Here is a 15,780-nt window from a genome sequence, read left to right on the forward strand (position 1 = left end):
CCGCATTGAATGATCTATTGAATGCCGTTTGCAGAACCGCGTTATCTGTTCTTGACGCAGACCTATTTAGTTGTAAACGTCGGGCTTCTATTTTTTGAAACTTTTGAATTTTGGAAAATCTTTTTAGAACATTTCATGCCCTAAATCCAAATTCCTCTTCCTACGGTCACTATATTTTAACTTCCTCTCTCAAATGCAATACATTTCATTAAAATCGGTCCAGGGGTTATCTCAGAAAAACGTTTTTCCTCTTTACATGTATTTCAATAGGCTGCGTCGGAGTTGGGCCCGAGCTGAAGCTTCCTCTTAAGAGAAAACCCCACAAGCGATGATGAAGAACCCCATGTGAACCTTAAATGATGGTGATCATGCACAAATGACAAAGAATAGCTTAATAAATGCCCACACTATATATATATATATATATATATATATATATATATATATATATATATATATATATATATATATATATATATATATATATATATATATATATATATATATATATACATACATACATATATGAGGTTATAACAAAGGTGGACGCCTTTGTTGGCGCACGCAGTAGTTGGAGGTACCTCGTCGAAGATGCGTACTGGCGCTATGTGCATGTGAAGCCTAAAACGAAGACGCCTAGTTATTCTAATCACACTTAAAAAAATAGTTTTTTTCGAGATTGTATATAAATAATCTAAGCTATATGTCTGTTTATGGATGTCTAACGTGCTGGACGATCAACGAATGGACGAATACTCTGCGAAAAACTCCCGGACAAGAGCGTTGTTTAAGGATCCAGGAATAGGGGATCAAAAAAGTGTTCTTGGAGTCGGATTTACTGCTCCTTTGTCAAATGATGCTGGGTAAAGCTTTGTTATATATCGGTCCAAAGATGCTTTCTTATATTATGCTGCGGGTCTTATACAACTATCCCACGTAACTTGTCCCAAGATTTCAAAATATGCAAGTGCAGGTACCTGGACAGAACCAAGGTAACGATGTTTGCCGTCGCTTGGACGAAATTAGACTACTTTATTTTTCGCCTAGTTACATATTTAGTTATTATTAATGAATCAACTTCATTAAGGTCAATGAGAAAATTGTAGACCAACCTGAAAAACCGGAGACCCAGCAATCTCTTGCTCAATACGAGCAACATAAATGCTTTATCCAACCTTGAAAGAAGACATCAAAAGCCCGTGAAAAGTGCCGCACGACTAATCGTGCGGGACTTTCTTGTGCTTCGCGGGCTTTCCAAAAAAAAAAAAGTAATCAGAATTGCTCCAAGCGACGGAACACCATTATCTTGGTTGTGTCCAGCTATGTGGCATTTGCATATTTTTTTTTAATTTGGCCACAAGTTACGTGAGACACATGGTATAATACGTGGTTTACCACGGCCGTGCAACAAATAAACGCCACAAAGATGCTCTCAGTTACATCTATTTTTCTTTGTCACTCTGAGTTTATAGTTCCGTTTTCTTAACTTGAAAATTTTCGATGGCCATCTATTTACTGCCAAAACAACTCGTACTTCGCAGTTTAAAACATTAACAAGGACGACGACGATGATGGCGCGAACAATCGCAACAACAATGACAATAGCAGCGACAGCAAGCATCATGCTCCCACGGCGACGGAATACGCGAATGAGTTATTGCGAGCTAGAAAACTTCCGTGACTACATTGCAATTTTCACTTAGGCCCATGTGGTACGTGCAATATCAACGATGTTTCTTTGAATATTTTAGCACTGTGCACGAAATGCGCATTGGTTTTATCACGGTGAGCGCCTTGAGTCGTGGGACGTTATCAGCTCGTAAACAGCCGCGGGCAACGCGCGCCGTTTGAGCGAGGCCATAGCGCCTCGCTTGCACTATCTACGTGTCTACGTGTCTTAGTTGTCTTATGTCTACGTGTCTCAGTTTAGCTTTGCATCCGTAAATAGCTCTTGTCATTTAGTTGCCGTCAAATGTGCTCGATTTATTCGCATCCAAACCTCGGTTCGTGTAGATAACTTTCTCTTAATGCAGTGTGTGCCATTCGAAGGTAACACCGATTTTCTTCTAATTCTGGAAAAACATTTTTAGTAGACCCCTGGTATTAGAAAGAAACAACATTTTCTAAACAAATAAAAGCTAACTTGACATTACTGTGCAAATACATGGGGGGCATATACCCGACAGGCGATCACAGTATACCTCGTACAGGATCATGTGCGCTGAAATTGAAGCGCCTTGCATTGTTGCACATTGCCGTCTGTTCCAACGTAGCAGCAGATGTCTAATATGAGTATGCTCGTAAGCATGTGCACGAGCGCTCTATGTGAATCAGTGTGCCCCGGAGGAGGGCACGTATAAATTGAGCACGCATCATATCACTGGATATAGGAAAAACAATGACTTGGAGTTTCTAACAGAAAATTCCGAGTGAAATCCTGCCGGTGTCGCCTCTAGCTGGCACATTTAGAAATATACTATGTCTGAACCAGTTGAGTCCGAACGCCCATGAAAGGCGTTTTCAGCGCATGCAATTTTCTCCTTCCTTGCTTGCACACACGGAGAGGACGCATCCGGGCTTCGTTTCACTTTGGCTATATTTAACTGAGATTTCTTTGTACTTCATGCTACTCTGATAACCTCTTGTAAGGCAGACGTTCTTTGCTTCTGCGTAGCGCAGAGCAATGCTGAAACGAAGATGAGTTGTCTTAGATTCGTGATTCGTGCTGCCTTTTTATATTCTGGATTTCTTCTCAAACTTTTCTGCTGTTGCTCTCTCTCACAGGGGTACGTGTTGCAGTTTGTGTTACTACGGTTCTGACATAAAATTGTTCACTAATTTTGTTAATGCATAATTGTTGACGGCGGAATAATGGTGCGAATCTTGAATTGCTCCAGCTTGGTTTCGGCCATCAAGTAAGGAGCGCTTTGTATCATAGCTATCGGATGCGACGGTTAAGTGGTAGCGCGCCCGCGCGCGCGCACACGTACACACGCACGCGCACGCACACACACAGGGCTGACAGGTTTCGAAAGTTGCCTTAGCGTAAACAATACACAAACAAACAGAGATCTGCTCTTCAAAGACAACACCTTTTTATACTGGAAACGCCGAGTTTGATTTTAGAAAGAACGAGTTTTCTGAAAGAGGCCTGTGGAAATGCACAAGAAGGCAACGAACTTCTCTACGCTCGCGTGACGGCTGCTTACGCGCTTCTTTCTGTCTTGTTGTGAGCATTTGCATTTGGTTGTGGCAGTTTCAGGTAATTATGGCCGTGTTCGTAAGGCGTAAGGCGTAAGACTTCTCAGGAACTTTAAACGACGTCTCATGCATGGCATTGAAATTGTTTACTCTCTGCCATTCTCTATATTTCTTTCCTTCAAAGAAGCGCGAGACAGGCAGCCTTGCTCGCGGTTTCCTTTCACGTTATACTGACGAGTTACATATTACCATCCTTTCAAGGATTGCTTCCAACTTTTTGTTACGTGCTTGAGGGGATGGCTCTGAGAATCCTGATGTGTTACTTGTTTCCATTTTGTGGCGAACATTCTGCTGCCGATGCCTCCCTCCTTGATGAATAAGAATGGATTGTATAGCGAAAGCCTTTGCTGAGCGCTTCATATCTTCTGTTCATGTGCGCGTCATCGTGGAAATAGTTGCGCTGTGCGTGCAAACGTTCACCCTGCCCAGCGAGCCGCATCAGATTTTTTTAAAGACTAAGAGCCTTTAAAGCGAGTCGGAGGTTAAAAAAAGGGAACTGTTTGTGCGTAGTGAGCCTCTCCGAAAAGTGCAAACACTTGTTAGCGGCGTTGCTGCACACCGCTACCGGTGCCACATTTTACTGTTTTCGACCTTCATAAGCAACTCCGCACTGCGACTCGTACCTATAGACACTTACCTATAGCATCTCACAATGCACAGGGTGTCCCAACTATTATGTACCAAGATTAAAAAATATGCCAAAGCCAGGTCGCTGGACAGAACCACGGTAATGTTGTTTGCCGTCGCTCCGACTATTTACTGTAGTCTGCCTATAGGCAGACTACAGTAAATTATGTAATTATAATTACATAATTAGTCCTAATGAATTATTCAACTTATCGAATATTATATTAAGGTAAAACGTGTCAATGATGAAATTGTAGAGCAACGCGAAAAACTTCCGTTACAGCTTTCTGTTGCTCAGTACGTGCTACATAAAAGCGTTTTTCCTAGCGTGCAAGAAGCCAGGTCAATACACGCAAAGTGCCTCGATCGGCTAGTCACGCGGCAATTTTGCGTGTATTCGCGGGCTTCTTTTACGACCGGAAGAACTGTCACTGCATGTATTAAAACAGTGGACAATTTTATTGCGCAAGGCATTAATGTCCAACGGGACTGAGTTTGAGCTTAACACGGTAGCTTAACGCTCAATTATTGAGCGGTACGCTACAGTCAAGAGTGCCGTCATCGTTCTGTCGTTCTTGTTGTCATGCCATTATCGTCCTGCCGCTGTCGGCATCGCGCCGCCGCCATCATACTGCGGCCATCGTCGTTTTTGGTGTCGTACTGCTGTTGTCGTCATGCCATTTTCTTCGTTATTAAGGCGAAAGCCTTAGACGCCTCATGGGACGAAAATTTGACCGTCCTGCGTTACGGCACCAAAATTCAATAGCACCAACATTGGGGGTGGAACCCTCGACCTTTGGTGGAAATCGATACCATGACCATCAGTGTTAATTGTAGCCAATTGAATTAATGAACAGTTCATTAAGATAGAGTAAATTGAGGCACTCGTAACCACAACTTTTGGTGGGAGTCCAACCCTCGACCTGTGGTGAATGTCCAACCGGCTTGGAGATGTGGGCCAACCGGTCATATCTCCAAGTTGGATTCCAATTGACATGGTGAAGGACGAGAGTCGCACCCACTATCTGTAGTGTTAGTTGAGGCATTAATTAAGGCGCGGGTAATTAAGAAATAGTTAATTTAGGCACTCGAACCCACGACATTTGGTGGGAGCCGAACCCACTTGGAGATATGGGCTAACCAGCGATATCCCCAAATTGGATTCCAATTGACATCATGAAGGTCGAGTGTCAAACGCACGGCCTTTGGCGGGAGTCTAACCCTCGACATCAAGTGTTAATTGGTGTTAATTAAGAGAAGTTGATTAAGGCAGTCAAACCCAAGAGTCAAAAGGTAGATATGGGCGGACCGGCCATATCTCCAAGTTGGGTTCCAATTGACATCGTGAAGGACGAGAGTCGAACCCACTACCTTTAGTGTTAATTAAGGCGACGTTGCATAAGGCCCGGATAATTAAGACAGGTAATTAAGCAATTCGAACCCACGACCTTTGGTGTGAGTCTAAACCACTTGGAGATAAGGGCGAACCGGCCATATCTCCAAGTTGGATTCCAGTTGACCTTGTGAAGGACGAGAGTCGAACCCACTACCTTTAGTGTTAATTAAGGCGAAGTTACCTAAGGCGCGGGTAATTAGGATTAATTAAGGCACTCGAACCCAACGGCATTTGGTGGCAGTCGAACCCACTTGGAGATTTGGACGGACCGATGATGTCTTCAAGTTGGATTCCAATAGACATCGTGAAATACGAGAGACGAACCCATTTCATCTGGTGTTAGTTAAGGCGAAGTTTTTTAAGGTACATTTAATTAAGGTGGAGTTAATTAAGGCGCTCCAACCCTCGACCTTTGGTGGGAGAAAACAGTAGGGAGTAACAACGCATTAGAATGAAAATGTCAAGTAATGTAATGAATGTCTCGTGAGCGCGCAGGCTTTCGCCTTCATCCTGTCTAGCGTATTCTAAAGTGAGTGTCAACTTTTCGATATACGCGCATGTACGATGGATAAGCGACGTGCAGGTGGATGTACATATGTACTTTGCATATCTAATAGAGGTAAACAGGGAAATAGAGATTAAATATATACATTATATGTATACACATGACAATACGGCCAATGAAAGCCGGTGTATTCGCTTATGAAAAGCAGGACAGGCGAAAAACAAGTTCCCCGCACGCTTCAGAGACCGGTACGAAGCGACAGAGCCAAGGCCGGAGAAATTCCTCTTCGCTGAAAGAGAACAGCTCCTTCGGTGAAATAGACAAAAGCTCGGAACGCAGCCACCGCACTTAAAGAAAGTAGGGTATCTGATGATGGGACTGTGGAAGCGAATGTTAGCCAAGTGATCGCTGCTGATTCTTACCAGTGTAATACCTATCAATCAAGTATGCAGAAAACTCGCGTGAAGCTGTTGTATACGCAAACATTATGTGCGAGTGGTCGTAACTTCCTCTATATTACCTTTTAAAGGCATTGTTCAAGAACGTATCACTGCTTTCGCCAGTCACCTATCTTCTTTTTAAGTCTTCGAAGCCTGCACTAACTTGACATGGGGGTTGTTCCACGCATGCAGGTGTTTTGACGGCTTCGTCTCTGCCTTTCGTATTTCATTTTTCTTTATTGCTCTCATCTTTGAGAATGGCTTAAAGATCCATTGTCCTGTTTCTTTGCTTGGCCGTTCGAGCTAGAATTTGGTTCTCCGTTCACCGGAACAACTAAGAGCTCAAAAAGGGACGTTTCGAACATTTAGGGAGCCGTTGTCAGCGAAGGCAATGCTGTAAATAGCCAAATCATGGAGCAACTTTCTGTCTGATAAAAAGAATGGGCGCCAGGTGAGGGTCGCTTGAAACAGAAAGTGAGTTAGCAACTATACATGCGTGAAAATGACGGATGGCTTTTAGGTGGTGCTGCATTAGAACCGTATAGTCAAGGGTGTGACAAGAAATAGTGTGGTCAGGTAACACGACGGCAACGACGATGACGATTATTATTATTATTATTATTATTATTATTATTATTATTATTATTATTATTATTATTATTATTGCGGAGCCGTGTACGGGCTCCGAAACGTCTCTATCTTTACACCTCGACATGGTCGGTGACAGCACTTCCTCTATAAGAACCGATAATCATTTTTATGTTTGTTTTCGATATATTAATTCACAAAACTGACAAGCAGAAAAAAAAAAAAACTTCAGGAGGGAGCATCACCTTTGAATTTGGTCCTCAGCTGCCGTCTGAATTTTTCAGCCTTGGAGACATTAAGTGATGCTGAGAGACGTGTGTGTCCTTTCTTCTGCGTCCTATCCGTACTTAAGTTCAGCGTCTGGTCAAAAATAATCTTTTTTGTTGTTGTTCTGGAGGTCCTTAGTACGTCATTCAACGTAAAGGCGGATGATAAATAGTGTGGTTTTTCTGCAATGTATTTCGTAAGCTACATCAATGAAAAGTTAACGCGGGTGCCGACGCGTTGCTTCACACACATACTGCCTGCCGTGGCTGACGTCCATAGTTATCGCAAGAGCACGAAGGACGTGCTGCAGACGTCCGGCGATTTCTCATGTCTACTCTCTTTTTATTTTCCTGGTGAAGGTTTGATGCGGTATTTTCAGCTGTACTTGCATTGGCGCCCTTAAGGCGCTCTCTGCACCTAGAAAGGAAAATAAGACAAAGAAAGATTACAGGTCTCTTTGGCTATTGCTGAAAGCGTAACCGCGCGGTCGTCACGACGCTCACGTGCAAGACCGTCTTTGGCAACGATTGCAGTCGTATTCCTCACGTTGCATATACCTTCGTTTTCAGGACCTATTAAGAGCTCTCTTCAACGCGGTATCAAACTGCTGGTTCCGTAATTCAGACGGGCTGTCTGCAAGCGCTCGTCCCGATTAAGGTCCCCCGCCACGCGCACTGGAAGCTCGCCTTCGAGTCATCGCACATGACGACGAGACGCAGGCATGTCAGCCATCAGCACCAATACCAAAGAATGTAATGCCAGCATGCTACGCCCAGTTAGGTTAGCGCTCATTTCCTCATGATACGCGTTGAAGCTGAAGAGCCCTAACGTTATCTGCTATGCCCCGCTCAGTGAAACAAATGTGTCGTCAGCTGCGTCTAAATGACGGATCATGTTCTGTGACGGCAGATAGAGTGTGCAACACATATACTGGTTGTCCCAGTTAACTTGGACCAATATTTTCAAAAAAACGAAAAACACACACACACAGGAGCTCTAGAGAAATCGTACCGACTGCATAGTATCCGTAATGGTGTGTACTTACAGCCAGTATTTTTTCATCTCGAATTATTAATAATTTTTTAATAAGTGAACTATTTAATTATTGCTTGAATCGCCAACATATGAATTAAATAGTGTTAGGGCACCTCAAATAACCGCGTGTGCGAAACATACAAAATACGAAATAGATACGCGCTCGCTCGTCGCTACTCAAGCGCTCCCAAGCGAATAGCCACGGATATACGCTTTTACTGGCGACATCTAGATACAGGGCTTCCCGCTATGTTTTCGGAGAGATTGGATACGCTTTGTAGACGATCACAAGGAAGATGACGGGACAGGCGCAAACTAACAACTGAGGTTTATTCGAGGGAAACACTTAAATATCAGTTCATGCCAACGCGGGCACATCAGGGTATCAGCAGAAGATAAGAGGAGAAAAAACACAAAATCATTTAGTGTTTTTTTTTCTCTTCTTATCTGCTGCTGATACCATGATGTGCCCGTGCTGGCATGAACTGATATTTCAATCTTTCCAAATACAATGAACCAACCTGCCCAACAATGCATCCTGCTTCACGCTATGTGATGGTCATGGCATGATGAGAGCACGCCGCTGACGCATTGAGCAGCGTAGCGGTGCCGTAGGGAGGGGGGTGGGCTGATTTTGAAGCCAGGAAGTCGTGATGGCGCACGTGTGACTGTAATTTTGCGTACTCATTCTGTAGATAGGCGCGCCCGGACCGTATGTTCCTTTTGTTCCCTTTAGCAATAGAAAGAAACCTTGCGCAGACTATGTCCATCTAATGCACTTTGGCGGATCTGTACCGCCAGCATATGCTGTTGTCGATTACGTAAATCATTTTTGCTTGACGCATCAGTGCGCAGATAATAACGGGAGATCTCAATGGCACCACGTCATTGACCTGCTCTTCGAGAAGACAGTCCAGCCCTTCACGAATGATCAACACAACGATCTCCTATCGCACCCCTGGGGTGTGATCGGAGTTCGTTCTTCGGCGCGTTCGTTCGGTTACCGCGCGCGATTGGCCTACTCCACGCCGATGTCGCCAGCCCCGGAGCGCGGCCACGTTTTGGTGAAGTTAAGATGACGACACGCTCCTCTCAATCGTCTTGCAACCGAGCACGTCGTCGGATAGGCGCCGAACGCGACGGTAGTTGGGAAGTTTGGAAGCGATCATACGCTCGTTACGAGACCAGCTTCGCATGGCGCGTCTGGTGGATCGGATTGGATCCAAATGGTGGCTTCGGCCTTGGAATGGCACGCTCCGATCCAATCCACAGTTTAATTCGAGAAAATGGCGCTTGCGATGGGAACTTCGGTTGTTGCATTGGCGTTGCTTGAGGAGGAACGAGAACAGTGGAGGTGTGAAACGCGTTTGAAGAAATGGCAGAAAGCGAATTCCGGCGTCCCTTTCGTTTCTCGAAACAACTAATGCGTTGGTTGTGCGGCCAACTCCACCCCATCATCAGCTACCAGAGAGCCACTGGAATGTTGTTGTTGCCTCTTGAACAGTGCGCCACTGTTCCCGTTGTTCCTGTGTTTTTTTTTTTTCCTTTTCTTCTCTCGCTGTGGGCCACACCACCTTGGGACGACGCAGAGAAACTACTAGTTATAAATTGTAGCAGTCACACGTATTGCTATTTTAATACGTGTTTAAGCTTCAGAAGACAAGAAGATACATTTTTAAGATAAAGATTTCATTCATTGGAAGACAAGAAACATGTCGTTTTGTAGTATACTGCCTGCAAGGAGCCGACAAACGAGGGAAGTAAACTTCCGGGGAGTTCACCGCTTGCCCCATTGGCTGCTCTCTCCGCCCCTTTCTCACAAATTTCGCATCCTGCCACTTTGTGACGTTTCAGCAACCGAACAGAAGGCGTATCGAGCAATGATCTCCGATCGTGCCCCTATACTACTAACCCTCACGGTAGTGTGCGCGACGCCAGTGCGGAGGCCGGAACCTCAAGGTCATAAGTGTGGAGGATTTAAAAAAGAAGTCGTATGCCACCGTATCATGTACATCTTCATCAAAAACTTGAAGACCGAGCTAATCTTCACAACGCGTACTACTGGAGGGATAGGGATCATCACTGGCTGGCACAAACATGACACCAATACCAGTGGTTGTTTAATGTGTGGCGCAGTACTTCTGATGGCAACGTCATCGGCCCATCATTTTTGACAACACAATAATGACGCGACGCTACGTCAACGACATCCTCGAGGGCCCCGTGAACGACAACTGTTTCAACGTTCCACTCGCGCACCTTCAGAACATCTGGTTTCAACAGGATGGTGCTCCTGCGAATAGTAGTAGTCAGTCTCGAGCGTGGCTCGACAAGCTTTTTCCTGGACTGAGGATTAGCCGGCACGGACCAGTACCCTGACCTGCAAGGTTCCCGGACATGACAGCGCTGGACTTCTTGCGGGGCTGCGTGAAAGATTGCGTGTATAGCAGCGAAACTACAACACCGGATGCCCTAAAGGCAAAAATGAGCAGGGTCTGCTGCGAGATTCCAACGTCGTTGGTCAAAGCTGCAATTGCATAAGTGTTGGAAAGGAGCAAGTACTGTATTACTTCAGACAGTGACCTGTTTGAGCGTGTACTATAAGTGGTAGTGGAAAATAACCGCTGAAAACTGGTGTAAAACGTGACTACCTAACACACCTTAATGATGTCCCCCTATCCTTACATTAAATAAAGCTTGCAACAAAGAAATAGGTAAAAAACTGCTTTGTTTTGCCTGTTTTTAGGAGTTCAAGAGACAGAAAGGGTAAATGGCTAAACCAGTTGTACCTTTGGATGTTTCCTTTGTGGGCGGCTGAGATGCTTTCCTGTTCTTCCGAGAGCTGGCTTTTTTTCGTGCTCTTCTACGCGCGTTTCTTTTTCAACATTGGTTGAATTTCTTTTGTAGCTTTGTTTCATGATAGGCGAAGGTAAAAGCTATCCCGAGTGCCTTATGATTGAGTACAACATTCTTGCGTCCGCAGATGCTGACGCTTATCGCACCACGCTAGTTAGGTCGCGAAACCTCTCGAGCCATCCTACACGATGAAACCTTGTACGATGCGGCGATAAACGAATGCAGCCGTATATCTTTCAAAGGTTGCTTGGAGGCGCTTGACTAGCGGCGCGTGATCGCGCATCTATTTCATATTTCGCGGGCTTGCGGTTTTTCTTGGAAAGAACCAATTAAAAAAAATTAAATTATGGGGTTTTACGTGCCAAAACCACTTTCTGATTATGAGGCACGCCGTAGTGGGGGACTCCGGAAATTTCGACCACCTGGGGTTCTTTAACGTGCACCTAAATCTAAGTACACGGGTGTTTTCGCATTTCGCCCCCATCGAAATGCGGCCGCCGTGGCCGGGATTCGATCCCGCGACCTCGTGCTCAGCAGCCTAACACCATAGCCACTGAGCAACCACGGCGGGTTTGGAAAGAACCACTAGGCACACTTCGGGATAAAAATAAATGCCTGATTCGGAGATTATTTAAGGTGCCCTACAACTTTATAATTGACATGTTAGCGATTCAAGCAATAAGTGAAAAGCTCACTAATTAAAAGCAATGAATGAACACTTCGTGATTAAAAAAAAAAAAAAAAATATACTGGCTGTAAGTACACATGACTACGGCTACGCAGTCGGTACGATTTCTCTAGAGCTCTTGGTTTTTCTTTTTTTTTTTAAAATCTTGGTCCAAGTTAATTGGGACACCCGATATAATAGACAAATTGCGGCGCGCACAACTTTCTCTTACTGCGTCATCGACTAACTAGATACTAACTAGAAGCTGTTACTGAAACCGCAAAGGGCGAATGTGACTTTAAAACATTTTTGTAAACCACTATTTTCAGCAAAATTCCTGTTTATCATTACATGGGCATTATGAGAAGATCCTCTCTGCTCTGTGTTTGCTGGAAATAATTGTATTGCATCTATAGGAAAACATATTTCGATAAATTATCAGATATTTGATTTCCGTTAAGAAAACTTAATATCTCGTGACTACCCCTTTTGCGCACATCATTTATTATAACTTGCAACTTAACTGATTCACAGATTCTGAATATGTATACGTGTACGTGGTGACAGGCGAAGCGCAGATTTTTGGACTCGTCTAGTGGGGAGGCAGTGCGTAACCATACAGGTTTCTTTCTTGCGAATTCTCGCGAGTGCTAGGAAAGGTTTCTATTATATTCTCTTTTCAAATCTCGCGCATTTCTCGCATCAACCTCAGAGAAATCTCGCACAGACATGGGACAGGGCTACTATACAGTTAGCACAGTAAGTCCGCTCGTATGAAGGAATTGCTTCTTCAAGCCGGCAGGTTTGATATGCAGTTGTAGCAGGGCTGCTGCTTTTTATTTTTTTATTCACTCATATATTCTTAGTTGAGAATGTGTCCTTATACTAAGAATCTCTTCTTATATTAAAAATCGCTTCTTATGATGAGATGCTTTCCGGCCATAAAGTTAAGTCGCGTCGTTCGGCGTCGCCACCGGCCACTTGTTTGCTTCCCGGGTAGGGTAGGGGTTGGAGCTCGCACTTTATTCAAATGAAGCAAAATGAAACACCAAGGAAGTAGTGTTTCGGAATCGGCTTTGCGACGGGGTCGAAAGACAGAATGGCCAGTTGAACTGTCAAGGACACACTAACATATGTTTGCACTCCGCTGATAGTGCAGCTTTTGTCGGCTGACTGGACACTCACCATATTTTTCCCGTTCCTTTTCGTGCAGGGTCTGCCTGGTGTGCTGAGTGGCGCGCTGGCGACACGCGACGGCGCGGACACCGACCGGGGCGGGGCCGACGGTGCCAACCCGGACATGGGGCCCGGCAGCGTGGACCTGTCGGACCTACGGCGCCGTTACTCAGGCCGGTTGCGGCATTCGCTGCTACTAACACTGCTAGCCGCCCTGGTGGTGCTGGGCCTGACCTTCCTCCTCCTCGTGCTCCTGCTGTATCCACACGTGAGCAAAGTAGATGCTTTCGTATGTTGGGGTATCTCATAGATGAATGACAAAAAAAACGGCGTACACAAGAAAATGGTGGCAGGAGCTGAGCGGACACGACGGCGCTGTGGCAAAATTTAGTGCGTGCCTCGTTTTGTTCCATACCAACTTAACGTCCAAGGTAAATGTACCAGGTAGCGAAGCTTCCATAGAAGCCTATACATTCTAGACATGGCGGCTAATTGGTAATTCATGGGGCTTAGCGCCATCTGTGTGACGAGGAAATACTATCGGCGGAACAAAACATAATGTGACGCTATTTACGGTGAAAACAAAAGTGACGTCATTTTTTGTTCGAAAAGGCATGAACTTTGTTTTGGTGGTCTGCCATTGGAGCTGTATTTTCATGTGTCCAAGAATGCCACTCCATGCGCGTTTGGAGCTTTTAGCGCGGCAAGTCATGCAGCGAAACGTCAGCCGTACGGGTGTCAAAATCGCATCCATGCAGTGAACATCATTTATTTGAAGGCCGTAGAGAGGTTTTGGCGTTGACTGCTGGTCACATCGTCGGACGCTAGGCCCGTAGGCCAGCATAGCCACATGAAGACAGCTCAATTAATAATTATCTTGCGGTTGTAACTCACTACTTTTGACTGAACATGTTGAACAATGATGAAACGCACCTCGCTAACACTGCGGCACCGAAATTTAGACAAAGGTTGACAATCAAAGCAACGCAACACGTGAGCAGGGCGAGTAGTAGAAGGTGAACCTTATGTACGCGCCTTCAAGAGCTGGTGAGAAATTTTATGTTTCGGAAAGCGAACGGTCTATTTGGCCTTTTCTGATTGGACAGAACTGTTCTTGTGTCAACGGCTGTCAGAGATGTTGGAGCGCACATTATGAACAAGTCACGTAACTACCAATCATTTTCAAAGCGAACCCGTCGTTGGCTAAGCGCGTAACCCGCGAACATGTATTCGCTTTGGGTTCTGTTGCTGTGGCTTGGCTGTTGACTTGCGACCCACACGCGCGCGCCAGCTGCGCTGCTCCCGAGACCCGCCGACGTCGCGTGCGCGTGCGTTGGTTGCTTCAGAGGCTATGACTTACCCTTGTCCTTTGCTTGGCGTCGCTCTTTCGCTGTCGACGACTGCTGGAAGTGCGATGCGCGTTCGATGAGATGATGGAAAATATTTTGCACCGTCCCTGTCGGCTTTCTAAGCAGCTGGCTACGCTACGAAGTGGAGGAGCATCCGGTGCAAGCGTGCGTTAATCCCCATTCCACGGAGAGCAACGATTTGCGCGCTGCGATTCCTCGCCACCGGCTTGCAACTTCGAGAGGTCTGTCGTAAGGAAAAGCGTATTCCTCGCAATAGACAGATTTCTGTCACTGACACTGTCCACGAAGTTGTTTTCCTAATTACTGTCCTAGCCCGGTGAAAAGGGTGGGCCAGCTTTACTGTGGCCCCGGCTGCCAAAGCCAATGCTAACGACACATTGGCACGGCGATATTGAATTCCCCGTGCTATCGCCAGCGTCCATAGCACGCAGGTCGCCATTCTTTAACCAGAAGGGTTCAACCCCGGTAGTTCAAGCGCTTCCTCTGTTCGGCTGATATATAAAACTGCAGACTACAATGCGAAGAGTTTGTGCAGGTGTCTGATTCGGCTGCCCTTTTTGCTGTAGGTCGGGAGTGCCGCACTTCCATTCTTGTTTTCACATTTCAGCGTACGCCGTCAGCACCGCAGTCCCTGATTTTGCTTCGCGCAGACAATGCAGGGCCCGTACATTGTAATTTTTGAATTCATGTTACATTAGACAGCTTTAGAACAGCGTTTGTAACCAAACGTAAACGCATTACATACGTAAAGAAAGAGCGTCTTCTTTACTGCTCATGCTCCGCACGTTATTGAGTTTCTGTGGTTTACGTGAGCTATGATAACCTGCGTTATTTGGCGAGCTTAAAGTTCGTAATGTTTACGGACGCTAAGAAATAGCGTTGTTGAACATGGCGCGGCACCCATGGTTCCGACTTCAGCGTGAATTCTCGTGATGGCTACGCTCTCACTCGTGTTGACCGCCCATAACTATTGGAATGAGATTTCGCCTTCTCTAAACTGACCTGAAACGTTAGTTATGAGCGCATAGCCTCTTTAATTTTTGAGATCGTTCGGCGATTCCAGCGCCAGTAGGCCTAACGAGACGCGTCCGCATAGCAACCCCAGGATGTTTGCTAATGAATTGTCTTGACTTGGATACGTTGGGCACGAGGCACCAGACGGCGCCCTGTTTTATTTATTTATTTATTTATTTATTTATTTATTTATTTATTTATTTATTTATTTATTTCACATACTGTCAATCCCTCCTGGGATTATAACAGGAAGGGCAAGCACATATGGTAGTATTTGCGAAGAAAGAATATAAATAGATTATATAATCATAAGTGTGTTATTGCAAAGATTTTGGTTTCGCTAAACAAAAGAATTAAGTAGTTCATCAGAAATTTTGGGTACAATATACTATAACAAGGAAGAATCTGAGAAAACAAGAAACCAAACAAGAAAAAGAGAAAAAAACACCTGAGAACACATGTGACATAAAATACCTAATGAACATGACAAACAGGATGCAGTCATGCGTATGATGCATCATACAAAAAGAACACTTATAGATTAAAGTGGTAGGCTATGAAGATCGGTAACAAACCTG

General features: G+C 45.1%; 1 protein-coding gene across 1 annotated transcript in view; it reads left to right on the forward strand.

Moving 5' to 3' along the window:
• Ac76E (adenylate cyclase type 2 Ac76E) overlaps positions 1-15,780 on the forward strand; it is an 875,452-nt gene that overhangs the window by 308,962 nt on the left and 550,710 nt on the right. Inside the window, exon 2 of the mRNA XM_050195342.3 lies at positions 12,856-13,086. Coding sequence (XP_050051299.2) covers positions 12,943-13,086 — 144 coding nt within the window. The 5' untranslated portion in view covers positions 12,856-12,942. The remainder of the gene's footprint in view (positions 1-12,855; positions 13,087-15,780) is intronic.

Source organism: Dermacentor andersoni, chromosome 1 (genome assembly GCF_023375885.2).
Source record: "Dermacentor andersoni chromosome 1, qqDerAnde1_hic_scaffold, whole genome shotgun sequence".
Classification (NCBI taxonomy): Eukaryota; Metazoa; Arthropoda; class Arachnida; order Ixodida; family Ixodidae; genus Dermacentor; species Dermacentor andersoni.